The sequence below is a fragment of the Rhipicephalus microplus genome, chromosome 10 (assembly GCF_043290135.1).
Source record: "Rhipicephalus microplus isolate Deutch F79 chromosome 10, USDA_Rmic, whole genome shotgun sequence".
Classification (NCBI taxonomy): Eukaryota; Metazoa; Arthropoda; class Arachnida; order Ixodida; family Ixodidae; genus Rhipicephalus; species Rhipicephalus microplus.
The window spans coordinates 63,378,829-63,405,690 of record NC_134709.1 but is presented as its reverse complement, the minus strand read 5'-3'; the positions used below and the strand labels follow the sequence as shown (position 1 = coordinate 63,405,690).

At 44.9% G+C, this 26,862-nt stretch overlaps 1 protein-coding gene and 1 long non-coding RNA gene across 3 annotated transcripts in view; both read left to right on the top strand.

Moving 5' to 3' along the window:
• The window catches only part of LOC142774428 (uncharacterized), a 55,087-nt gene that overhangs the window by 15,037 nt on the left and 13,188 nt on the right, over nucleotides 1–26,862 (top strand). The gene's annotated exons all lie outside the window — the stretch shown is intronic.
• On the top strand, nucleotides 4,546–5,321 carry LOC119181641 (programmed cell death protein 6). The gene has a single exon (XM_037432889.2). It carries the CDS (start codon nucleotides 4,683–4,685, stop codon nucleotides 5,244–5,246), a length of 564 nt encoding a protein of 187 aa, XP_037288786.2. The 5' UTR covers nucleotides 4,546–4,682; the 3' UTR covers nucleotides 5,247–5,321.

Sequence of the window (26,862 nt, the reverse complement as noted above, 5' to 3'; positions counted from 1 at the left end):
AAGCTTTACGATTTCAGCGTTATTTGCATTACACCAATATAAACATGCTCACGCCGTGATCCAGACGGACGAGTTTTTGACTTCCTGCGTTCATTCTATGTAGCATTGTTTCATTGTACGTAGAAAAGACGAGCAATCAGCAAAATTTAATAGCTTGCACGTGACGTCATGGACGCAGCTTGTGAACGTGCCGGCTCTCCACGGTGGCGGCTTTGGTGACAAACGAGCTGCTGTGGTTAACCTGACGCAATGTGATAACAACGTGAAAAGAACGCCTCTGAGCGCGAATAACCTTCATATGATGTTTTGATAATACTGAGGTGACCGAAAAAGTCACGTCCTCTAATGCTGGTGCTACGACACGACAAGTTTTAGGGACGTCACTGCGAGACATCTATATGTCCAGCGTATGTCTCTAGAGCTCCGGTAAGCAGCGAGCGTCATCTGCCTGTTTTACAATGTGTAGACCGGCACTTCGCCATCGTGTTGATCGTAGCATTTCTTTTCACGGAGACCGTAAGCCACTCAAGAGCTACGTTGTGTGCTGCCAACCTAGCGACCATTCACTCGCAAAAGCTTGAAGGTAAATGACGAGCGGAATCCTCTATTTCGGTGGTGCTGTGAGTGTCGGGCTCACGCTATAGATCCAATTATCGTGAGGATTTACTTTTCTGATGAGGTAACTTTGCACCTGAAGACAATACCAAATTGGCCAAGTTTACGCTTATCATTGATAGTACTTAAATACTTCACGATTTTCTTCATCGGTGGCCTTTTGGAGCCTAGGTGTACATAAAGATAAAAAGAATGAAAATGACTATATGCGTTTTGGCAACAGGTTAAGCACATCTCAACTAATTACAGCTGCTTCGTCTCTACAGCACGACGGCGTGCCGCCGGAGTTGATTGCAAAAGCCATGGAGAAGCTAGCACAGCTCAACTATATAGTCGACTGTGCAGCCATTGGACGCAGCGGCTGCGCATTCAAGCTCGCATTCACTTCCAGATAGCATCACGACGTTCTACAGGAATTCAAATCACGTAGTCTCCACGTCATTGGCACAGCACAGCCGACTCATAGGTACTTTACCCATGAGCCACCGGATTTGCATTCCTCGTCGAGCAAAGTCACGAAGTTGAGATCAAACATTTTCTAACGTGCCGAGCGCACAGGCTGCTTCCCCTTGTGTTATTTTTAGTATCGAAATGCATAAACTATACCGTTTTTATTGCCTTCACTTTCTTTTCTCGCAATTTCTCCTTTCATATCAGTATATTACACTCGCTCTATGAGAAATGAACCTGCCGTAGCCTTGCCTCCGGCACCTTGCCTATCTCGGCTCAGACACAGTATTTTAGTTCATGTGATTTGTGGCCTCTACGTGATACAAATCTTATTACGAGCGTTGATGCTTCGTCACCTCCGGTGGAATCATCATTCACTGTTTTTGCTAATTGTTCCTAAGACATGTCTGAAGTTTTTCTTTTTAATATTCGTTTCAAGAACTCATGAGCAAGGCTTCAGTTACAACTAGATATTTCCCGCAAGAGTACGCCTTAGTTTTTTAACCGGTTTAGGCTGAGGAGTGATAGTACTGTAGCTGCGTATTGCCTTTGAAGACAACAAGGAAAGCGCAGGTGGTCGTTCACGCTGCTGCATCTCAAAGGCCTTAAGTTATTATTCATAGCAATTGTTGTAGGTTCCGCCCCAACGCAAATCGTGGATAGGGAACGTGGCGACGAATGTGCAATGCTTTTGTCGCAGAATCTGTTTCAAATTCAGGAGGGAAGGAAGGAAGAAGGAAGGAAGGAAAGAAAGAAAAGTCAACCAGACACGTTTATGGTTTTCTATCCTACGCTAGGGTAGCGAGAATATTTGGTTAAAAAGATAGATCAATACAAAAAGGTAACATAAAACATTCATAGCTTCGAATTTCGAGAAACATGTATTTTATCAGCCATATCTGTGATGGTCAGAAAACGCTGGATGATTTGGCATGAAATGACCGAAATGTTAGTTTCGAATCAGCGCCTGTATGTGTTCTTTTACTTCGTCGTCAGCTCGTGTGTGCTGTTCAACCAAGATATTCGAAGAGGACTCTCACCAGTACAACCTTCTTTGTTTCTTTCAGAACTGCTGCGCTACTTTTTAGCTTTGGGCAAAATTTCGCCGCCTAATAAATAGTGTATACATAGCAAATATTTGCGGGGAACGTTGTTGAAATGTGGCTAGCTGCAAAGCAGATCAGTTACAGATATTGCTAGCCTCAGTTTTTGTAATAGATTTTTGTGAACTTCAGCAACGTCCCGTCCGTGTTGGGATAACGTCAGTGAAATCTTTTTCACCACAACACTTTCGTGTCAGAACTAAAGTGACTCATTCATTCATTCATTCATTCATTCATTCATTCACAAGCTTTATTTGTGTCCCGAAGCCTGGTACTTTCAGACCGAGGCGGGCCGCGTCCACGTCGGTACCGCCAGGCCGAGCCTTGTGGCGTCATCGTGGACCTTCTGGGCTGCCCGTCGTTGGTCTTGATGAGACGCGCTTCGCACCATCGTCTGCCAGTATAGTCATTGTTCTTCGGAGTCGGCGAGAGTCACGGGACAGCCCGCCAGCATGTGTCTGATCCCAATGATGCCATCGCACGCGTCACACTTGTCTTGAATGTTACTCTCATGGAGAATTTTATGTATGGCCTGTTTGTCACAAAGCCCTGAACTTGGTCACTGGATTTGCTGAAGTTACAATGAGAATATAAGCAGTGTCCTCTGCATCAACGCCAGAAACTTGTGTGGTTAAAGCACTGCTATTAAGATAATGGAACATGTCTGACTGAGTAACGCTATGGGACCGATTGAAACGCGTAAATTTCACATTTCATATTTTAATTAAAATGATTCCTGGTGGAATAAAAGGCAGAAATCAAATTATTTCCTTCCGTATAATAAGGAATCAACACTACAGAAATTTGTTGAGGTCTACTTAAGTAGGTAAAAAATATTCGGTTGTAGCAGTCCACTGTAAATGGAATTCACTGTGCTACAAAAACTGCCGAGTTACCTTACCGTACCCCAGCTAAGGGTCATAGGACCAAAGGATGAGAAGTTTGAAGGAGTTTTACATATTCGAGTTATGTGGAAAGGTGTTCCTGTGGAGTGCTTTCTTTATGTTGAAAATGTTCGACAGGGGACAAGAAATGGTTCTCTGTTCCGTCTTCTGCTCGACAAGAACAAAGCAGGGAGCGTGGAAAGCCACGTTTGGAGGAGAAAATATTTTATGATGCTTTTTGACAGCGTAACTTAGCGATCACAACTCCACGGTGTACTATGGCACGATGTTGTTTTCGAGGCTATCAAGATTGGCCCAATGTCCAGGCCCTCTCCTACAGACTGTACAGAGAAAATTAACGAACAGCTGCACATATATCATTGTTTAATGGAAAGGGGGAAATGAGAAGGAGGATTCTGGAGTGGATGAGAGAGCATAAGAGACTGTACACAGAATGCTTGCGTCCTCATTCACGTCAGAAATATAGCCACCTCGTAAAAGCTGATGGAAGGCGCATCGTAATAACCAGACCATCTTACGATGCTTCCTCTAATGCATCATCTGTTCGCTTTATAAATATGCATCTGTGCGCATTCAGTTCTCCCCAAACTGACGTTTACCTTTTTGACGCGGTAGTGTTAAAGAGATCGTTTCGCGAAAATCCTGGTGTCGGCGTCAGTGTCGGCGTCATTGTTTCTGAGTGAGAAATTATCGCATTGTTATGACCGGAAAAAATGCAAAAAAGATGAATATATTATGAATAATAGAAAATACTTTGGTCCGAGGAAGCATTGAACTGGGGCCGTCTGCGTGGTAAACAAGTATGCCACAAAGCCACAATATAGCTCGAAACTTATTCAGAGCAAAACACAATATGAATGTCATGTATAGCGAAAAAAGTCGCTGCAACGCACGCAATATTGCGTAGCGGAAGCGCGGAATGGTGTCAGGCGTAAAAAGATGGCAACTGTCCAAAAAGCTGTTTTAAAAGCCCATTAATTACAAATCACTGATGCATGCGTGTTGTCTTAGAGACACGTATTGGGCCCTTCGATGGTTCGCAAAAGGAACAATTATGGCGCAGTGGCACAACACATGCGCTTGCAGTATACCTTCTAAGACCGTTTGAAGCGGCCAATCTCACGTGAACAGTTGTCCTGATTGAGACCTGCATCGAGAATGGGAGCCGTGCTAGCAATTTAGAACGTGATAAGCATGGAACCCGATACACTGCTGCCTACTACACTTGAAGATGAAGCTCAAGTGTCCTCCAAAATTTTGTCTTCTGTAGAGATACTATAGGAAAACTATTGGCTTGCCGGTTTTGCTCGGCTTCGCAGGCCCTATGTGGGACTAGACGGGTGATGCGCGGTCTAGCCTGCGTCGTCTCTAGACCCAAATAAGATTTTCATCATCAACATCATCATCATAAACTTATTAATAGTGGGGATAGGTCAAACCAGCCGGGTAGGCATTATTGATATCTTATTCGGAGCACTAGTTCGGCACGCGGCATGCAAAATTGAACTAGGCATACGTACGTCAGCCTCCGGCCTTTAACCCAATGCGCAGTTCCATGTGATTCACGTCCAAGCTAAGAAATACCACCAGCGTCGCCCCATGGCCAGCAATGTCTTCGTACGGATCGTACGGCTCCTACAGACCTCAGACGCCAAGAGCCGACGTCAACTACCTGCGCGATATCTTCAACAAGGTCGACAAGGATCGCAGTGGGCGCGTAGACGCGGTCGAGTTGCAGCAATGTCTCTCCAACGGCACCTGGAAGCCCTTCAATCCGGAAACGGTGCACATGATGATCAACATCTTCGACCACAGCCGCACGGGCACGCTGAGCTTCGACGACTTCGTGTCCCTTTGGAACTACATCAACGACTGGCTTCGGTGCTTCCAGGACCACGACAAGGACCGCTCGAGTTCCATCGACAGAAACGAGCTTCGCGAAGCGCTCAGAAGCTTCGGATACCGTCTGAGCGACGGAACGATCGATCTCCTGCTCATGAAATACGACCGTGAGAGGAAAGGATCAATCACCTTCGACGACTACATCCTGTGCTGCGTCACTCTTCAGACGTTCACCAGCGCCTTCAAGAGTTACGACACCGACATGGACGGCTACGTCACAATAAGCTACGAAAACTTTCTAAAACTCGGACTCGGCGTTTTTATGCCATAAACTTAGATCCCTCCGACTCGTAACGTGCTCGAAATTTTCATGGGATTTTTTATAAACAGATGGTTTTTACGAAAACTCTGAGACCAAGCAATATATTGTAGCGTTGTGGTGTTCGGAGAATTCTTGCGGCCTGCCACGGATATGTTGCCCACCATGAGAACTTTCTATTGGCTTGAAGTTTTGCCTTAACGTTAATTGAAGTGCAGTAAATGTGAAGACTACAATAAATTTCATCACCTGGGGATAGCGCACCCATTGTACCAGTTTTAAATTTAAAAAATCTCGATATAACGGACTATACAAATGTGCTAACTGCGCCAGCCTCTGCACTTTTTGGGATCTTAAAGTGGACTTTAGCGCAATAAACAGGGACAAGACAAGGACCACACGAACATAGTGGTAATGCTTTTTGTGGTCAATTTGTTCCCACTGTTTTTGTTTGCGCTAAAGTCTACTATGATACTGAACTATTTCGCCTAGCAAGGCAGCCTTCCGATTTTTTTTTTTCGAGGGGAGCGTTAGGAGGCATTTCCGCATTTGAGAGTTAACCGCATAAGTTCCATCTTGTACACACAAGTAAAGCTTCATTCACCTCAATCTGCTTCGCGTGTTTTTGTTCCGCAGCATGTTTCGGCTGCATGCACCACCATGTTAATCATAACCATCAGAATTCTAATTTTTCTCCTTGCGTCCATATCAGGGCCAAAACCAATTCCGTAATTCATCAATCTACCCGGTGCTCTTTTGCTGCGGTCAATTTATCCCCATCAACTTGCCAATCTTGACCACCAGGTCAGCGGCCGAACATCAAAACGACAGCTCCACTGCGGCGAACATCGGTGGCCAATAGTCGACCGAATGTTGGCAACTTGTTAAAAGGGGATGGATAGCAAAGGCAGGTGTGCAACTACTACTGGGCATCGCTCTGTTATTTTTCAAGCAAGCTCCACAGCATTTTTCAAACTGCTTGAATTAAGATTTTACTAGATGTTTTCTGAATAGGGAATGGAAATAGAAAGTCATTTTAAAAATATTGAAAAAGCTAACATTCTACTGTATTAATTGTTTAACAAATATTTGTGAAAAATATTTTGCTTGCCAGTAGAATGGTGAAATCTCTTCTTGTTATTTCACGTGCCCAGGGAACAGTGTAATATACAAATAACACCGTGGCCAAGGGTATCCGTCGGAACAAATATAATTACAGGCATGACCATCCTTCAATTAAAAATTCAAACGTGTGATGATTAGAGTTTTAGGGCTTCTTTCTTGAGAATAACTTGCGCAAAAATGCAATCTTGCTCAGAAGGCCATTATCTTTCTTCAGTAAGGGCGCATGTTGCGTAAAAGAAGTAACAAAAGTTTGAACTTGAAAGCTGCAGTGCTTACATATAAATTGTTCCTCTCCTGGCGAAAAGTAGTGTTTGAAGAAAATGCCATGTAAAGTTCGAGCTGTCGCAGTGTGGTCACGGAATCAGGCGCGATTGGGGCCATCTTTAAACGCTTTTCACTGCGCGTGTTATTGCGCCGCTACGTGGAAGCGCTTGTCAGTAATGCTGAAACATCATGCTATCAAAATTGAAAAATCGCATTTTTAGTCGATTTCGCACTCCATCTCTTAAAGCGGGCTGTCAGGATAGCTGATAGGGTTCATGATTAGCGACCGAAGTTTGAGAAAACGCTCATTTTGTTCCTTGTGTTTTCATCACCCCTCTTTAATCACAAGGTAACGGCTAAAATGGACACAAATTAGAGGTTACAAATTATAAACACGTATAGAGAATCAAATTGCCTTTTATAGAGTTTTGATGAAGCCTAAAATTTTTTATATTTTTACCCTTGCGCCTAAATGCTTGTAAGTGCATAGAAATACCTAATTTGTAAATAAACGCCTACATATACTATATTGAACACCAAATTTTGCTTTCGAGGACAGTTTAATTGAAACCGCTATTTACACTACTGGGCAAATAATACTGTTTGAAACTATGGGGTTTCAACTTACACTTACACTCCGGTAACTTAGGTTAGGTTCGAAAAATAATAACTGGGGCTGATTTGAATTCAAAACACACACACACATACATTATATATATATATATATATATATATATATATATATATATATATATATATATATATATATATATATATATATATATATATATATATATATATGCCACAAGTAAACATCGCTTACTTGTAGCAAGGTTTGGTTATCCCCCAAGAACCGAAATTGTAGGCTAGACATTTCAGGAGCCAATGCACACGGGGCCCGGTTCCGCTATCATGTTCTGCGCTTAAAGGTGAAGTTGAAGCGTCCTTGAAATTTTGTTTGTAATCTACTTCTTAAGGTGCTCCTTGATAGGGTAGAAACTGACCCTACGTGATTAGACTCAGCCGACACGAGGTTTCTTTCCCTTCAGGTCTTGTAGCAGTGTGGCTATCTGCTCATGTGCTACCCTCCTCAATAATGCGAACGAGAAACCCAGGAGAGTGTCGATTTGACAGCGGACGCTTCGAACACAGCGCTACAAATAAAGGGGAAAAAATCAAGTTGATACCTCTTCTTGGAATCGGTATAACACTAAAGCGAAGCGGGCCTTTACAAAGGTAGCTGAGCGTTCATTGTGTATTGTTTGGCCACAACAACGAAGGAATGAATGGTTACTGCAACAAATTGCAAAATCACGCGAACAAGGACAAGCCTGCCGCTCGAAACTTCAAGCGTACACCTCAAGCAGAAAGCCCACACGAAGTGAGCATACACAGGGCATGTGCGGACTAAACTGTCACAGCTCAAAACTGAAAGCGCGCTATTCAAACAGGATTACTCACGGAACGAACACCCAAGTATGCACAGGGAAACGCCAGCAACTGTCACGATTATTACTTCTTCCTGTATGAGAAGCGTGCTCGTTTCGTCGACGCGGCCGCGGCAGCGAGTAAAGTGACCTTCGCGCTCCCCCGAATGACGGGTCTCATAAGCGCGTGTTCAGGAGAGACCGCGCTCCGTGGAAGCAGCAGGGATAGAAACGCTAAACTTGATGACCCTGAGAGCACATCCAAGGCAAGACCTCTGCGGCATCTGGCTACTGATGGCGAAAACGCGTTAAGTTACGAAACTCTGAGGACCATTAAACAGTATATGGTGTATTAAGTGGATTGCCCTTAACATTCTTGACCAAATATGTTTCGTGGTGTAGGGGTCAGCGCCACGCGGTTAAGATAAGGTCGTCGCTGGTTTGACGCCACGCGTCATATCCTATACTGCTCGTTTTTAAGGGCGAAGCTCCTTATAGCGGCGCCCGTTCGTCCCTCGTAGTCGTAGTAGTAGTGTGTAACCAGTCTTACATTTTGACCTCCAAGGTGGTGCCGGTGGGAGATTTCTTCTATGCTATGTTGAACAATAAAAAATTCGCAGAGTGCACGTTAACTAGAAGCCGAATTATCCTGTCTCTCATTCCCCCTTAGCAGCCATTGGCATGTACATTGAGCACTATCTGACAAGAAAGGGTTGCTAAGTAATACTCGCTGAGCGTAACCTCCTTGGTTTTAGAAAGGTTTAGTGAGCGTTGGGCTGCAGTGCCATGAATACAGTGAACTAGTATATACCAAGAACTCGAGGTGGTTAAAGGTGGGAAGTAGACACGAAGCGCAAGCCGTAAGAAATTGTGCGTGGCCTCCTCTAGTTCAGTCCTTGGAATGTCCGCTGGATGTCGCTGCATATGCGGAATATGCGGATAGATTATGCACTGATGTCACATAGAATTTATGATAAGCTCAGGGGAATGCACATAGATGAAGGTGGCTCCAGAAGTCTGGGTAGTGATCACAAACGTATCAAGCTAAGTTTTGGAAGATCAGTGAAAGTGGGAAGGAGACAAGATGAGCAACTACAGGAAAATTTTTATGCAGAAAGGCAAATTGAAATAGCCACTAAACAAATTGAGAAAGTAATCACGGAGGATAATAAGACAGTGTGGACATACACGAATCTAATTACTCTTTGAGCTAGAGCTTGCTAAGACGCGTGACAAGTCACCCAGGGAAAGAAAACAAACCCAAAGGTTGGTGGGATGAGGAAGTTAAGATAGCCATAGGAAAACGTCAGGAAGCCTCTAGGGAACACAGACATGCTAAGCAGCGGGGTGAACTGACAGATGATGTTGAAAGAAAATGGGAAACTTTTCTAAGCTGTAGAAGGGATGCATCCCTTCTGATCAATGAAGGGATTAGAAGAAAGGGAGCTCAGTGGCTGGCAAAAGTACATAAAAAAGATAGAAAGGCAGCTGCGAAATTTTGGAACCATCTAAACTCCCTAAAAAATGAGACGAGCCTAGAGCAGAGTTTTATAACTACAGCCCAAGGTGCTAGGCTAGAAGGGGACGAAGCTATTGAATATATAAGAACAAGGATGACAGAAAAATTTCAGTAAAGAAGTACTTTATGCACCACAATAGACAAGGAGGAATCAAGTGGTGCAATGGCTCCATTTTCGCGAGAGTGGGAAAGGGCTGAGAAAAGGGTTCCTAGTAGTACATCAACAAGCCCAGATGGCACTCCAATTAGGCTGATAAAGACATTAGGTCTGAAGTCTAAGCAGGCTTTGAGAGAGGCAGTGAGCAGAATAATAATCGATGGTGAAGTTCCCGATGGATGGAAACTTAGCAGGATGAGCATGATCTATAAAGGAAAGGGGGACAAAGCTGACATAAACAACTACCGTCCTATGACAATGACATCAGTGGTCTACAGGCTGGCGATGCAGATTATAAAGGAAAGACTGCAGACATGGATAGAGGATGAGTGGGTGCTGGGGGAACTGTAGAATGGGTTTCGGAAACACAGGAGGTTAGAAGACAATCTGTTCTCACTGACGCAGTGCATCGAAATAGCAGAAAAGGAACACAGGCCCCTTTGGCTAGCATTTTTGGATATCAAGGGAGCGTACGATAGCGTGGTTCAAGAGGAATTGTGGGGAATACTGGACACACTAGGCGTGGAACATGTAGTCACTAATTTTTTAAAGTGTATCTATAAAGGTAACAAGGTAGTTATAAAGTGGGAAAAACAGGTATCCAAGCCTGCAGAGGTAAAACGGGGGCTTAGGCAGGGGTGCCCCCTGTCACCCTTATTATTCATGATATACCTACAAGGATTAGAGGCAAAATTAGAGAGAAGAGGACCGGGCTTCAACCTCTCTTTAGTCAAACAAGGAAAACTTATTGATCAGGCACTATCAGCATTAATGTACGCAGATGATATAGTGCTAATGGCCAACAACAAGGAAGAACAACAAGGTAATGAGGAAGATAGGTTAGATTTAGATTCAGTAAGGAAAAATCAGCAGTCATGATTTTCAATGACAACGAAGGTAGTGAGCTTAGAATACAGGGGGTCACGCTAGAGATAACAGATAAATACAAATATCTGGGCGTATGGATAAGCAATGGGACCGAGTACCTGAGGGAACACGAAATATACGTGACGACTGACGGTAACAGGAATGCAGCAGTGATGAAAAATAGGTCACTGTGGAATTACAATAGGTATGATGTTGTGATAGGAATATGGAAAGGGGTCATGGTTCCTGGGCTGACGTTCGGCAATGCGGTCTTGTGCATGAGATCAGAAGTTCAAGCAAGACTAGAAATTAAGCAACGTGGAATAGGTAGGCTTGCTTTAGGAGCTCACTGGAATACACCAAATTAGGGAGTACAAGGTAATATGGGATGGACATCATTTGAGGGCAGGGAAGCTAGCAGCAAGATAAAATTTGAGAATCGATTGAGAGAAATGGGGGAGGAGCGTTGGGCTAGGAAGGTTTTCAGCTACTTGTACCTGAAGAATGTCGATACAAAATGGAGGAAGCGAACCAGGAAGTTGACTGCTAAATACTTAGCAAACAGCAGGTGGCCAAACCAAACAGAAGTATCGGTTAAGAAGAAAGTGAAGGAAACGGACACTGACATCTGGAAAATGGGCATGATTAAGAAGTCCGCACTCGAGATCTATCGAACTTTTAAGCAGGAAATTGCCAAGGAAAGGATCTATGATACTACTCGGGGTCGTTCTCTACTGTTTGAGGCCAGGATGGGAGTACTGCGAACCAAGACATATCGGGCCAAATACGAAGTGGTAGACACAGTATGCAGTGCGCATGGAGAGGAAGAAGAAACTGCCGAACACTTGATAATGTTCTGTAAAGGGCTTCACCCTATAGTTAGGATGATGGCGCAGAGTTTTTCAAAGCACTGTGGTTTGGGGACCGGGAGGGCAAAATAGACTTTAAGCGGGTAGACTTAACTAGAAGGAGGTTATCTGATTGGTCGCTAAAGCCAAGGCACGAGTGAAAATTAAACTCTTCACTGCAAAGTACGAATCTTCAAACTCACTTTTTAAGAAAAAAAAATGAAAATAGTTTTTGGTTCATTAAGTATTATGGCTTGGAGGCACTAGCCACCGCCCGATCTAAAGGGTACAGCCATTTCCATCCATCCATTCATCCATATAAAGGAAAGACTGCAGGCATGGATAGAGGATGAGGGCGTTCTGGGGGAACTGCAGAATGGGTTTCGGAAACACAGGAGGTTGGAAGACAATCTGTTCTCACTGACGCAGTGCACCGAAATATCAGAAAAGGAACACAGGCCCCTGTGGCTAGCATTTTTGAATATCATGGAAGCGTACGCTAGCGTGGTTCAAGAGGAATTGTGGGGAATAATGGACACACTAGGCGTGCAACATGTAGTCACTAATCTTTTAAAGGATATCTATAAAGGTAACAAGGTAGTTATAAAGTGGGAAAAACAGGTATCCAAGCCTGCAGAGGTCAAACGGGGGCTTAGGCAGGGGTGTCCCCTGTCACCCTTATTATTCATGATGTACCTACAAGGATTAGAGGCCAAATTAGAGAGAAGTAGACTGGGCTTCAACCTTTCTTTCGTCAAACAAAGAAACCTCATTGAACAGGCACTACCAGCATTGATGTACGCAGATGATATAGTGCTAGTGACCGACAACAAGGAAGATTTGCAGATATATGTGGACATCTGCGGTAATGAGGAAGATACGTTAGATTTCAGATTCAGTAACGAAAAATCAGCAGTCATGATTTTTAATGACAATGAAGGTAGTGAGCTTAAAATACAGGAGGTCACGCTAGAGATAACAGATAAATACAAATATCTGGGCGTATGGATAAGCAATGGGGCCGAGTACCTAAGGGAACACGAAATATACGTGACGCCTAAAGGTAACAGGAATGCAGCGGTAATGAAAAACAGGGCACTGTGGAATTACAACAGGTCTGATGTTGTCAGAGGAATATGCAAAGGGGTCATGGTTCCTGGTCTGACTTTCGGCAATGCGGTCTTGTGCATGAGTACAGAAGTTCAAGCAAGATTAGAAATTAAGCAACGTGGAATAGGTCGGCTTGCCTTAGGAGCTCACGGGAATACATCAAATCAGGGAGTACAAGGTGATATGGGATGGACATCATTTGAGGGCAGGGAAGCTAGCAGCAAGATAAAACTTGAGAAGCTATTGAGGGAAATGGGGGAGGAGCGCTGGGCTAGGAAGGTATTCAGCTACTTGTACATGAAGAATGTCGATACAAAATGGAGGAAGCGAACCAGAAGATTGACTGGTAAATACATAGAAAACAGCAGGGGGCCAAACCAAAAAGAGTTATCGATTAAGAAGATTGTGAAGGAAGCTGAGACCGATATGTGGAGAATCGACATGATTAAGAAGTCCGCACTAGAAGTCTATCAAACTTTTAGGCAGGAAATTGCCAAGGAAAGGATCTATGATAATACTCGGGGTAGTTCTCTACAGTTTGAGGCCAGGACTGGAGTATTGCGAACCAAGACATATCGAACCAAATACGAAGGGGTAGACACGGGAAGCAGTGCGTGTGGAGAGGAAGATGAAACCGCCGAACACTTGATAATGTTTTGTGAAGGGCTTCGCCCTATAGTTCAGGATGATGGCGCAGAGTTTTTCAAAGCAGTTGGGTTTAGGGACAGGGAGGGCAAAATAGACTTTAAGCATGTAGAATTAACTAGAAAGAGGTTATATGGTTGGTGGCTAAAGTCAAGGCACGAGTGAGAATTAAACGCTTCACTGCAAAGTACGAATCCTAAACCTCACTTTTTAAAAGGGGAAAAAATAAATCTACTTTTTGGTTCAACAAGTATTACGGCTTGGTGGCACGAGCCACCGCCCGATCTAAAGGGTACAGCCATATCCATCCATCTAGTCATCCATCCATATGAAGAAAAGATGCGAGATGGTGGTACTTGGAGTGTTGAATAGATGGACGACTGGACACACGGACAGATGCATGGACGAACTCACGGATGGCTGCACCGACGGATTGATTGATTTGTGGGGTTTAACGTCCCAAAACCACCATATGAATGTGAGAGACGCCGTAGTGGAGGGCTCCGGAAATTTTGACCACCAGGGGTTCTTTAACGTGCACCCAAATCTGAGCACACGGGCCTCGACATTTCCGCCTCCATCGGAAATGCAGCCGCCGCAGCCGGGATTTGAACCCGCGACCTGCGGGTCAGCAGCCGAGTACCTTAGCCACTAGACCACCGCGGCGGGGCATGCACCGACGGATGGACGCATGAATGGACGCAGGGGCGGATGCTTGGACAAACGCAGGGATGGACGCACGGATGGACGTGCGGACGCATGAACAGACGCACGCACGTATGGGCGGATGGACGCATGGACGATCACACAGACGGAGGCGTGAAGGACGGAAGCAAGAACGAAGGGACGGACGGATGCTTCGCCCCACTCTCCATCATTCACTCCGTGGATATGCTGCCATTTTTTATTTTGGTCAGAACTCATTCATATCGTTGGTTCTTCAAGCTTCTCCCCGATCAGATAATCATTTGACAAACCATCAATAATGTATCTGTTGTTTTGTTGCGCAAGGGCCATTTCATGGCCAAAGAGCGCCAGTTCATCTTACTAAAAATATGGATTGTCAAACTATCGACCATATTCTTGAAAATCTATTATAAGTACAGTCGGAAAGTTCCCATTACGACATAACGCGTCCTTTTGCGAGTTGACCAAGTGCCCACCCCGTGTTTGTAGGACAACAAGCGTAACTATGCAACAATGGCACATGTTGTTGATACAGTTATTGATAGTTGAAAATAGTTACGCCTGTGTGCTTTGTAATTAGTAGGCCCTTAATAAAACCACCCGTTGCGAAATTGACATGTTCTGACGGTCGGTATGATTCTGCGCTTCTGCCACTGAAGATAACATGGGTTAATGACCCCTCCTTGCACTACATTACATTCATATTTTTTTTCGTTCAGAAATATTGAGCTCAGACGTGGCTATGTGATAGAAAACTTGCTTTTCACGCAGACGTCCTGCGTTAAATGCCCTCTTGAACAAAATATTTTTCCCTGCTTTATTTCAATCTACTCAAAATTATCGCTCACGGACAACGCTGACACGAACCCCGGCGAAACGTGCTCTTTTTTGGTATTGCTATAGTGGAGAGATCGCATTCTGCGAATTGTGCCTGAAGAAAGACAATTGCATGGCTATGTTGAACCGTTAGCTCCTTTGTGCTACCATAAAAAAATTGCAGAAAATTCGCCATAATGTGGGAGGCGAAGCTCACGCTCGAGGACCTGCAGACCAACAACAACTCGTCGCCAGGGCCAACAGGACAGTAGAAGCCAGAGGGTTCCTGGACTAAGGAGCCCTCCCACCTCAGCGTGACACCAGTCATTTCCCGGCGCACTGTTTCGAAAATAAACGTTTATTTCTCTCTCTCTCTCGCTGGCCTGTCACAGATAAATGAGGCGCACAGTTTCGCTTTGCAAATTGCTTAGATGTCTACGCTTACTTTGCCTAAGATTACGGACATTTGAGGCTTGAAGTGTCTTTTGCCTTCCTATTCCTGCGCTTGAAAGGTGCTTCCAAAATGCCTAAAAATTTGGCCTGTGTGAATTATTACAGTAAGCTTGAACAACGCAACCAAATATGGTGTTTAGTCTCCTTGTGATAATGAACCTGATACCTAATATTCACGACGTTAAAAACGGTTTAAAAACATTAAATGTTACTTCAGCATCTAATAATAAGAACAACCCGACAATGGTGCCCAAGAAATTAAGAAATTATAGGGTATGTTATTAGCAGTAATTTTAAAATAACTCTGAATGAAGAGAGGTTGAAGAAAAACTGCCCCGCGGCAAGTTATTTTTTCGTTCACTTTTTTTGCTTCACGTATATATTACAATTACCTCTAATAACATCCGCTATATTTTTCTTCCTGTTCTCAACGTTATCATGTCTAACAAAGGAAGCGATCCCTTAAATTTACGCTTCTTCTCTTCAGTTGGTGTCCCTTAAATGATATTGAAGAAATTTCAATTAGTTATGGATGGCCAATAGTCGACAAAATGTTGGTTACGTATTAAGGTACGCTGGCTGGCTAGCCGTAGTTGTTTTATGATCATAATAAACTTCAACAGTGCAACTAAACCGTGTGCTCAGACTTATATTAATCAGCCTAATAACCAGAATTCAGGACGTTTAAAAATGCTGTAACCACTTTCGATTGACCGTCGGTGTGGGTTCTATCAACTTTCGCTAATATCATAATAACGGAGGTTTTACATCCCAAATATTTGACATGAAAATGAGAGACAACTTTGTAGAAGGCTCAGTAATTGTTGGCCATCTGGTAGTCTTTAATGGGTCCTAAAATAACACAGGACACTGAGATCTCTAGCATTCAATTCGCCTCCACAGAAATGCGACTGCCGTAGCTGGGACTGAACCCGCGAACTTCGGGCCTGCAACCAGGCAGGCATCTTAGCCTCTACACCGGTGCGGTGGACACACCGTAAGCTTCGCGTTGTGGTGTGTAAGCATCTGGGCATCTCCAAACCATGCATGTTTTACCGAGCAACGCCGGAGTAGTCAAACAGCACTGCAGTTTCTTTCTTTCAACGTCTAGGAGTACATTTGTAGAAAGTATACGCTTCTGCATTCTTCCCATATTCTTTGCCTGGCACACCCTCATCGTCGTTAGTGGCCGCGCCAAGCAGCGATTTTTCCGCCACTAAACCGACGCTGCTGTGGCCTAAGCAGCTCTGGAACGTGCAAATCATGGATTGTTGGAACGTGGTTTGAGCTGTTATACCGTGGAATCTTGGTAGGATATATAAATACAATTAGGTGCCCCTTGTAGCTGTCAATTCGTGTCAATTCCACAAACGCTATCGTGTAAAAACCATGACAAACATCTATTACCATTCCAAACACCCTGCGGCCTAAAGGTTACTCACCGAACGAAAAGATCGAAGCATTGTCAGCTCATACCTCATTGTCATTGTCATACCTCATAGCTCATTGCCAGCTCATACTTACACTGATGCAAGAAAACAAACTAAAAGACGTCACACTGACGTCACTCAGCTAGCACCTGCTACAATCAAAAGTTCAAAAAGCTCACGTTTAGCAAGATTTGCCAGCAGGAGAGCAATAGAAAAGTAACACGCATAGTTTTCAAGTTTTTCGCTGCTCCCATCGGCAGTACGTTGATCTTGCCATGAAAGCACCATTTCTTAGAACACGACGGCACTTTATACCACTGCAGGCGCTACCGTTTCTTATCATTGTGTGCATCCTCTATTTCCTATATCAGTTAATGCTACCCTCTTCAACAACAAGATGTGGCGATCATAATAGAGAAGTATTGTTTCAATACCAAACGAAAGTAAAATTTTGCGAACGAACTGCCAACCGAACCACCATACTTATAGGCGTTGTTTCGAGCGCTGACAACTTCGAGAGTCGAGCGGCGATACGGGATACCTGGGGAAGAACGGCCCTAAAGATGGGCTTCGTTGTAGTTTTTCTGTTGGGAGCGACAGCATACCAGGAAGTACAGAGGAAGGTGTTGGCAGAACACGACATTTACGGCGACGTCGTCCAAGGAGACTTCGTCGACAGCTACGAGAACCTTACTTACAAGAGTGTGATGCTGCTCCGCTTGGCCCGAGAAAAGTGCTCAGATACTGGCTTTGTGCTCAAGATAGACGACGACGTGCTGCTCAGTGTGTGGGACCTTGCTGTAGTAGCGAATAGTTTGGGAGGAATCAAGCGCTCAATGTGGGGTTATCTGTATCGCGGCTTCCGACCCCATCGGACCGTAGCTTCCAAGTGGTACGTGTCTAGGGATAAATACGGGCCAGATACGTATCCGGACTTCCTCTCGGGCACGGGATATCTGATTTCGAGTGACGCCATCTCCGCACTAGAAGACGTTACTCACGACGAGTGCTTCTTTACTCTCGAAGACATTTACATGACCGGTATCGTCGCGGAAAGAGCGCAAGTAAGTCGTTTAGCGTTGGCTGGCTTCTCCTACAAACACGAACAATACGATCAACCATGTTCCGAACCCAGAGTCGTGACGTCTCATGGTTGGAGTCCAGCGATGTTAAGGAGTCGATGTAGACACGCTGTCCACATCTTGAACTTCACACTGTGCCTTGGAATACAACCCAACCAGATGGTATTCTAAGCCTACATAAACAAAATGACCATTTGACATTTTTGCTGAGCTCTTGTTATTGGCGTTCCCCAAGGCTGCCCTGCCACTCATCCAGACGGCCACACCAGGGGCCGCTGCAAGCTCTTCCAGCAGCCAGAGTAACCCAGCAGCTAAGGAGGTCCCCTCAACCTCTGCACCAATATATGAAAGGCCAATTGACCCATTGGAGTGAATCATGCTTTAGCAGTGCCGTAATAAAAAGTTTACTGGTGAGAACATTTCTAATGTAACTGAGCGCATTGCTACTGGGTATAATATAATCAGAGTGCTGATCTATGGACAGATATACCAAATGTTTACGGAGCAAACCGAGAATAATTATGCGTTACGGGAATCGAAGCAAATACCAAGCGTCCTCAAACTTTTTTTACAAGTGTTATTGATAACATTCTCTGTTGTTTTTATCGGGGTCAACCACCGGCACAAACTATAGATTTTCGTTTTTTGTTTGATCTACAATAACTTATTGCCACCCACGTTAACTTTATCGCCCTTGCAGTTGACCACACCTCTCGCAACCTGCGTGTCTACAGAAGTTTGCCATACAAGTCTCCAGTATACACAGACGGCACTGAAAAAAGGGCACATCTCATAAAACGCTGATCGTTTATTTTGACATTAGGATCAATTTTCTCATGGTGCACTTGCTGACATTGACGCTATCGTGACGTCAGGCTACAGTATCAATTCTGGTGACTGCGCCGGCATAGCTCTTCTAGATAACGCCAGACACCAAGACATTCAAAATGGCTCCTCGCACGAGCATCACCAACGGAGTCAAGGAGCGGAGATGTCGTAGAAACATACATCCCGATAATTGCAGAGAACTGTTAAAATGTATTAGTACCATGTCATGATGTTTGAGTTTGGTATTAACAGAATATAGCCTTCAATATGATGATGTAATTAACTTTTCTGGGTGCACTTCCATTTGTCTGCACAATTTCTAGGAATTAGAATTTCGTACGACGCACCCGCCATCCAATGTCATCAATATATATATATATATATATATATATATATATATATATATATATATATATATATATATATATATTTGGCTTATATAGATGGCGCTGACTGTCGCTCCTACTTCTAAATTCACAGATAAACCCAAAAAAGTGGATGAAGGGAGGGCCGCTGTGATAGCTCAGTGGTTAGAGCATCGAACGCGTAATTCGGAGGTCGTAGGTTCGATTCCTGCTCACAGTTGGTAATTTTTTCATCCACTTTTCTTTCTTCTTATTTACATTCCATTGGTTTTAATAACTTCCCCTGTACATTCCTTGGCATTACTGTCTGGTATATCTCATATATATATATATATATATATATATATATATATATATATATATATATATATATATATGATTCAAATACAGAAGTTCCGTGGGTCCGGTGCAAATATAATTAAATAAAGGAGCACACTTACAAAAATTGGATAGTTTTTTACTCTACGCTTCAGTCGTGGCGCGGCCTTCGTCAGGATTAACAGAAATACGAGTATGTGGCTGCTATTGTGGGCAGGCATGAACACGCGAGTACAAAACACGTGAGATCAGCATGTGAGTGTCACAAAATTTTTAAACAGTCGTGACTAGACTAAAAAATGATTAGAAAAAAATATAATACAATAGACAAGATTATGGGCATGTAAAGAGGCATTTGTAACATTCACCATTGAGAACGATGATCACGCATGAAAAAAATATGATAACCTTTAGAGAGAAGAGAATACGTTAGAGATGCTTCTTTATATATTTCGCAAAAATGCGGACGTCAGGGCATCGTAGAAAGGCATGACACTTTGCCTACGCATTCGTTAATGACGGATAACAAACTATTGAATTTGTGAATGAAGAACGATACTCGAATTTCGCGATCATGGTGTGATTTAAAGCCTGATTCTAATAGCGTCACCATAATCTTGTCAAACGAATGACCTGGTAGATGAAAATGCTTGGACAATGGGATATGTGGCAAACTGTTTACGTGTGATTTTTGATTGTTGAAACGGATACGAAAGGATGTCTCGGTTTTACCGACTTATTGCATGTGGCAGATTGAGCATTCAAGTAAGTAAATGATGCTGCTGCTATCGCAGTTTAAGTCCCCTTTAATCCTAAGTGAAAAGTTAGATGCCGTGCTTTTAGCAACAGTCGCAGTGGTTATGTGCGGATAAACTTTACATTGCGGTTTTTTTACTGTGGTGACAACCAACAGGAGCAATTAATCGAGTCTTGGAAGAAGTTACCACGTGGCGCAAAATTATAAGTTCCTTGATTTTCGTGATACAACCCGAGGTGATTCAGTGAAGATGTCCTTGAAGGCGATCGCTCTGTTTCATTAAGCTGTAACGCTTTCTGAGTATAGGCGACACGTTAGGAATAGATGCAGAATGCGTTAGAACGATGTTAGAATGGAAGGTGGCGCTGATCGTTTGTTCATAACGATGAGCTCTTCCCGATCGAGACAATTGGCCCGCTGGAGAGCGTTGCCGATTATTTGTGAAGGATATTGTTGTTCAGTTAATGCTTTACGGAACTGGCCACAGTTGCGAGTGAATCCCCTGTTGTCCGAACAAATTCCTTTAAAACGGATAGCTTGGCTATAGGGGATACTTGTTTTGCAGTGTTTGACATGTCTGCTTTTAAACTGAAGATATCTTTGTCGGTCAATGAACTTCCTGTAAAGGTTCGTCATTAGTTTACCATTGCTTAAAGCTACACTGACGTCAAGGAAGTTTATGATGACTGGTGAATAAGAGTGGGAAAAGGAGATGTATGGTTCTACGTTGTTGAAATCTGCAACAAAAGATTGTAATGCCGCTCCCCCATTGTGCCAAATTAAGAAAATGTCTTCAATGAAGCGTTTGTAATAAAGTGGTTCAAGGTCACGAGGGGCGAGAAAGTTATTTTTTAGAATGCCCATGAAGATGTTCGCATAACTGAGACCTATTTTTGCGCCAATCGAGGTGCCGCTGGTTTGAACATAATGTTCACTGTTAAATTCAAAGTTGTTAAGCTCGAGTATCAGTGCTAAAATAGTGCCCAAAGTGGAACCGTCGATGGGTTTGTCATTTACCAAGTCATTCTATGCTTGAAGTACAGAATGAATCCCGTCCGCACGGGGTATATTTGTGTACAGTGACTACACATCTAGTGTGACCAGAAGAGCCTCACTCGGAACACGCATATTTACAATGTCACGCAGAAAGTGATTAGTGTACTTGGCATATGAAGAAAAGTTAGGAGGAATGGAACTAATTAAGCTGTCTGCATATCGAGACAGGCTTCCCGTGATGGTTCCTATTCCTGAAGTTATTGGCTGGTCTGGATTGTTTTGTTTATGAATCTTAGGAAGCGGATAAAATCTACCAGCTACCGGACTCAGGGGAACTAAAGATTTAAGCGATGTTTCTGGAATTTTATTTTTTCGTACAATCTCTTTTAAAGTTTATTCTACTTTGGTATTGGATTCCTCGGTTGGGTCATAGCTCAAATGTCTGTAAAATGTGTGGTCATTCAATTGGCAGTGGGCTTCACGAAGGTAATCAGCCTTATTTAATATTACGATTGTTCCACCTTTATCAGCCGGTTTGATGACAATGTCGTCTCGGCAAACCATGGTTCGGATCGCGTGTTTATCTTTGTCGCTTAGGCTGCGGTGAAACGGCGATTGCTTTTTGTATGCTTCGAGTACATCTCGCTGCACTGCTAGGATGTAAATATCGAGACATTTATCCCTTTGGGAAAGGGGAGTTCAGTGCTTAGTAGAAAAAAACGCTGTTTTGATAGACAGAGGCCGATTATGAAAGTATTCGCGTAAACGCATGCTTCTTTCAAAATTGTGTAAGTCACTGATTAGTTGAAATTCATTGTATCTATCCTCCAGTGGCAGGACAAAAGTTTAAACCACGGGAAAGAACGCTCAATTCCTCAGCCAATAACGTGGCACTAGAAATATTCACTATATTTCCAGCTTCTGCGGAGCACGAATGCACTGAAGACGTTGCGTCATTAGGAGTGCTGACGCTTGTGCAAATGTTATCGCGCATCAATTTGCCACTGAGCTCGTGAATCTTTTCTTATATTTATATATATATATATATATATAAGGGGAAGAAGTGTATACCTAAGGGCTCGTTTTTCCGTGTTTTTAACACAATAATAATGAGATATAACAGACAGTAATGCCAAGGAATGTACAGGGGAAGTTATTAACATTAATGGAATGTAAATAAGAAGACAGAAAAGTGGATGAAAAAATTACCAACTGTAAGCAGGAATCGAACCTACGACCTTCGAATTACGCGAAGGTTCGAATTACGGAAAATTCGAAGGTCGTAGGTTCGATTCCTGCTTACAGTTGGTAATTTTTTCATCCACTTTTCTTTCTTCTTATTTACATTCCATTAATGTTAATAACTTCCCCTGTACATTCCTTTGCATTACTGTCTGTTATATCTCATTATATATATATATATATATATATATATATATATATATATATATATATATATATATATATATATATATATATATATATATATATATTTATATATATATATATATATATATATATATATATAGTGCCACAAGGCAGTAGTGGGATTGGGGCATAAAGCGGTAGAGGGTCCCTGGCTAAAAGGGAAGACTACGAAGTGGATAGAGACTGGTTCCAGCCCGCCAGTGCGCCAGGCATTGTGATCGCGTGTATTCGTTGTAAATATCTGTAAATATACGTTTTCTTGTAAGATTATTGGTGGAGGTGCTGGGTACGCCTACCTGGCTTTTCCGGCAAACCAACACGGAACTTCGGAGTGGTCGCCACCTTCATTTTTCTGCAATGGCTCAACAGGCCCACCCACAAGAGCAACAGCAGCCGCAGCTGCAGCAGCAGCAGCAGCAGCAGCAGCAGCAGCACCAGCACCAGCACCAGCACCAGCACCAGCACCAGCACCAGCACCAGCACCAGCAGCACCAGCACCAGCACCAGCAGCACCAGCACCAGCAGCAGCAGCTGCCTCCTCTGATTCTCCTGCCTCCACGAGACCCCGGACCCTTCTCGGGCACAGGCAAGGACAAGGTGAATGTTGAAGATTGGGTCGCTTTGTACGAGCGCGTGAGCGAATACTATAGGTGGGACCCTACGTTGATGCTGGCCAACGTTGTATTTTACTTGCGGGATACGGCGCTCACCTGGTACGAGACGCATGAGTCGGAGTTGACCAGCTGGGACGTTTGCAAACTGAAGCTTCTCGAGTTATTCAGCAGGCCATTTGGGCGACAGCAGGCCGCAAGGAAAGACCTGGAATGTCGCGTGCAGACATCGACAGAATCGTATGTATCTTACATACAGGACGTATTGGGCCTCTGTCGAAAGGTGGACGAGAACATGAGCGAAACTGACAAAATCGCTCACATATTGAAGGGAATTGCCGATGACGCGTTCAATCTGTTGATCGTTAAAGATTGCGCCATCGTCGACGCGGTTGTGAAGGAGTGTCAGCGCTTCGAGCACGCCAAGAACCGTCGCATAACCCGCCAGTTTGCGCGTCTGCCTAACACTGCAGCCACTTCGACCTGTGAAGACAGCCCCAAGTTCACGCAAGCTACATCGTCCGAAAATGTCACCCGAATCGTTCGTCGCGAACTCGAAGCAATGGCTCCTGCAGCCATCGCCTCTGACGGTCCTCAAGACAACGCATCCACCGTCTCCCTCATCCAAGCCGTCGTTCGCCAAGAAATAGCAAATCTCGGCATCACACCTGTTTGCGCTGTTCGCACCACCGAGAGCTCGGCTTCTGTTAACCAGATTCCGGTGTACCCTTCACGCTACCCTTCCCGCTACCGGAACCCTGCTGAATGGAGAACGTCGAATGATAGACCAATCTGCTTTCACTGCTCTCGCGCCGGCCACATTGCACGCTACTGTCGCAATCGTTGGTCATCCAATTCATCTTGGAACACTGGGACATGGCGTCGCTTTGAAGGCAGTTCTCGCCGCTTTTCTACTCCGTACGATCCACAGCCTGCTCCTACTAACGTTCAGGGCCGAAGGTTCAGCCGGTCGCCATCACCCCAAGGCCGCCGATCTTTTTCCCCGATGATTCCTCGATCCAGGTCCCCTGCACGACCTGGGCCCTCAACCTCGGGAAACTAGACCATGCAGCTCCCGGAGGTGACGCTGCATTAACGACCCATTCTGCAAATCCTCTGTTGACGATTCCTACATGCCGCAATATTTTGGACCTTTTGGTGGATGATGTTACCGTTACAGCCCTGATAGACACTGGTGCACAAATTTCAGTCATGAGCGCTGCTCTCTGTACTAAACTCAGAAAAGTGATCACGCCTCCTATTAAGTGTGCAGTAATGCTTGCCGATGGGAGCACATCTGCCGTTCTCGGCATGTGTACCTCTCGCGTATGTATTGCTGGGCGCCAGACCGTCGTATTGTTCACCGTGCTTGAGCAGTGCCCACATGACGTGATTCTTGGCCTCGACTTTCTCTCTGCGCACTCCGCCCTTATCGACTGCTCGACAGGTCTTCTTCAGTTGGAACTGCCTTTTGGCGCCGCTGTTGCCCATGACGCTCAAAGTCGCCTTTGTGCCACCGAGTTCCTGCATCTTCCACCGCAAGCCGCGACTTACGTGCAGCTCGTGTGTGATCCGCCTGTGCGCGATGGTGAATATGTCGTTTCACCTATTACCGACGTTGTGCTAAAGCACTCCATTGCTGTCCCGCACACCGTGGTGAGAGTATGCCACAATCAGACCCATCTGTCTCTTTTGCACTTTGGTTTCTCCACGCATGTGCTGCCTGCTGGTATTAAACTAGGCGTCATGTCGTCGCTGCAAGAGTGTGATATTTCTGAACTGTCGGCTCAGCAACCTACTCCGCATGTCAACTTGCTCACTGCGCCCAACCTGTCAAGCATTGACATTGCCAAAATGATAGCGCCAGATCTTTCGCCCTCCGAAGCACAAGACCTCCACCGTCTGTTGACATCCTATGCGGACATATTCGATCTTGACAACCGCCCTTTAGGCCAGACATCAGTTGTGACCCATCACATCAACACCGGCGATGCCAACCCAATTCATCGCCGCCCTTACCGCGTCTCCGCCGCCGAACGCTCTGTCATCCAGAAAGAGGTCGAGAAAATGCTCGCCAAAGGCGTCGTCGAACACTCATCTAGTCCGTGGGCATCCCCGGTAGTGCTCGTCAAGAAGAAGGACAACACATGGCGGTTTTGCGTCGACTATAGACATCTCAACAAGGTCACTAAGAAGGACGTTTACCCTTTACCAAGAATAGATGACGCCCTTGACTGCCTTCATGGCGCAAAGTTTTTCTCGTCCATTGACCTTCGATCTGGTTATTGGCAGATCGCTGTTGACCCACGGGACCGAGAAAAAACAGCATTTGTAACCCCCGATGGGTTATATCAATTTAAAGTAATGCCGTTTGGGCTTTGTAATGCGCCGGCCACCTTTGAGCGCATGATGGACTCCCTTCTGCGCGGCTTCAAATGGTCCACTTGCTTATGCTACTTGGATGATATAATTGTTTTTTCACCGACGTTCGCAAGCCATCTAGAGCGACTGTCCAGTATTCTCCAAGTATTTCGCAACGCTGGTCTCCAGCTGAACTCTTCCAAATGCCGTTTCGGCCGTCGCGAAATAGCTGTACTTGGTCACCTCGTTAACGCATCTGGGGTACAGCCCGATCCGGACAAAATTCGCGCATTGACTCAATTTCCCGTGCCCTCTTCTCATAAGGATGTCCGGAGCTTCCTTGGTTTGTGCTCCTATTTTCGCCGCTTCATCCGAAATTTCGCCGATATTGCGCGGCCTCTCACCGAGCTTCTTAAAAAAGACGTCCCATTTACTTGGAATTCGCCTCAGAGTGCTGCATTTTCGGCGCTCATTGCAGCCCTCACGACTACGCCAATATTAGCCCACTTCGATCAGACTGCCCCGACAGAAGTTCGTACGGACGCGAGTGGCCACGGAATTGGTGCTGTTTTAGCTCAGCGTCAGCATGGACGTGACTGTGTCATCGCCTACGCCAGCCGCCTTTTATCCCCTGCCGAGAGGAATTATTCAATCACCGAAAGAGAGTGTCTTGCTCTTGTTTGGGCTGTCGCTAAATTTCGCCCGTACCTCTTCGGCCGCAGTTTTACTGTTGTAACTGATCACCATGCACTCTGCTGGCTTTCCTCGCTAAAGGATCCCACGGGACGTCTCGGTCGTTGGTCTCTACGCCTCCAAGAATACACCTTCTCGGTCGTGTATAAATCTGGTCACCTCCATCAAGACGCCGACTGCCTGTCACGGTATCCAGTGGATCCACCAGACGCCACAGAGAGAGCTACGGAGGCTTGCGTCTTATCAATATCAGACTTTCTTGATATCGCTTCTGAGCAACGCCGCGACCCGGATTTACTTCCCATCATAGAAAGCCTGAGTTCCGCTACTCCACCCACTTCTCTGAACTTGTATTTCCTTCATGAAGGAGTTCTCTACCGCCACAACATGCGCCCTAACGACCCTGACCGCCTTCTCGTCGTGCCTTCCCATTTGCGTGTAGATGTTCTCCGACAGCTTCACGATGAACCTGCCGCTGGTCACCTGGGAGTCACTCGCACTTATGATCGCGTCCGGCGCCGTTTTTTCTGGCCACGCCTATATCGCTCGGTGCAAAAGTATGTTGCCAGCTGCGACCTTTGTCAACGTCGAAAACGACCAACATCGCTTCCAGCTGGCCTTCTTAACCCTATTGAGATCCCTACTGAACCATTCTACCGCGTAGGGCTCGACCTTCTCGGGCCATTTCCCACTTCTGCATCCGGGAACAAATGGGTTGCCGTGGCGACCGACTACGCGACACGTTATGCGATCACCCGCGCTCTTCCAACCAGCTGCGCTACCGATGTCGCCGACTTTCTGCTACATGACATCATATTGCATCACGGCGCTCCTCGACAGC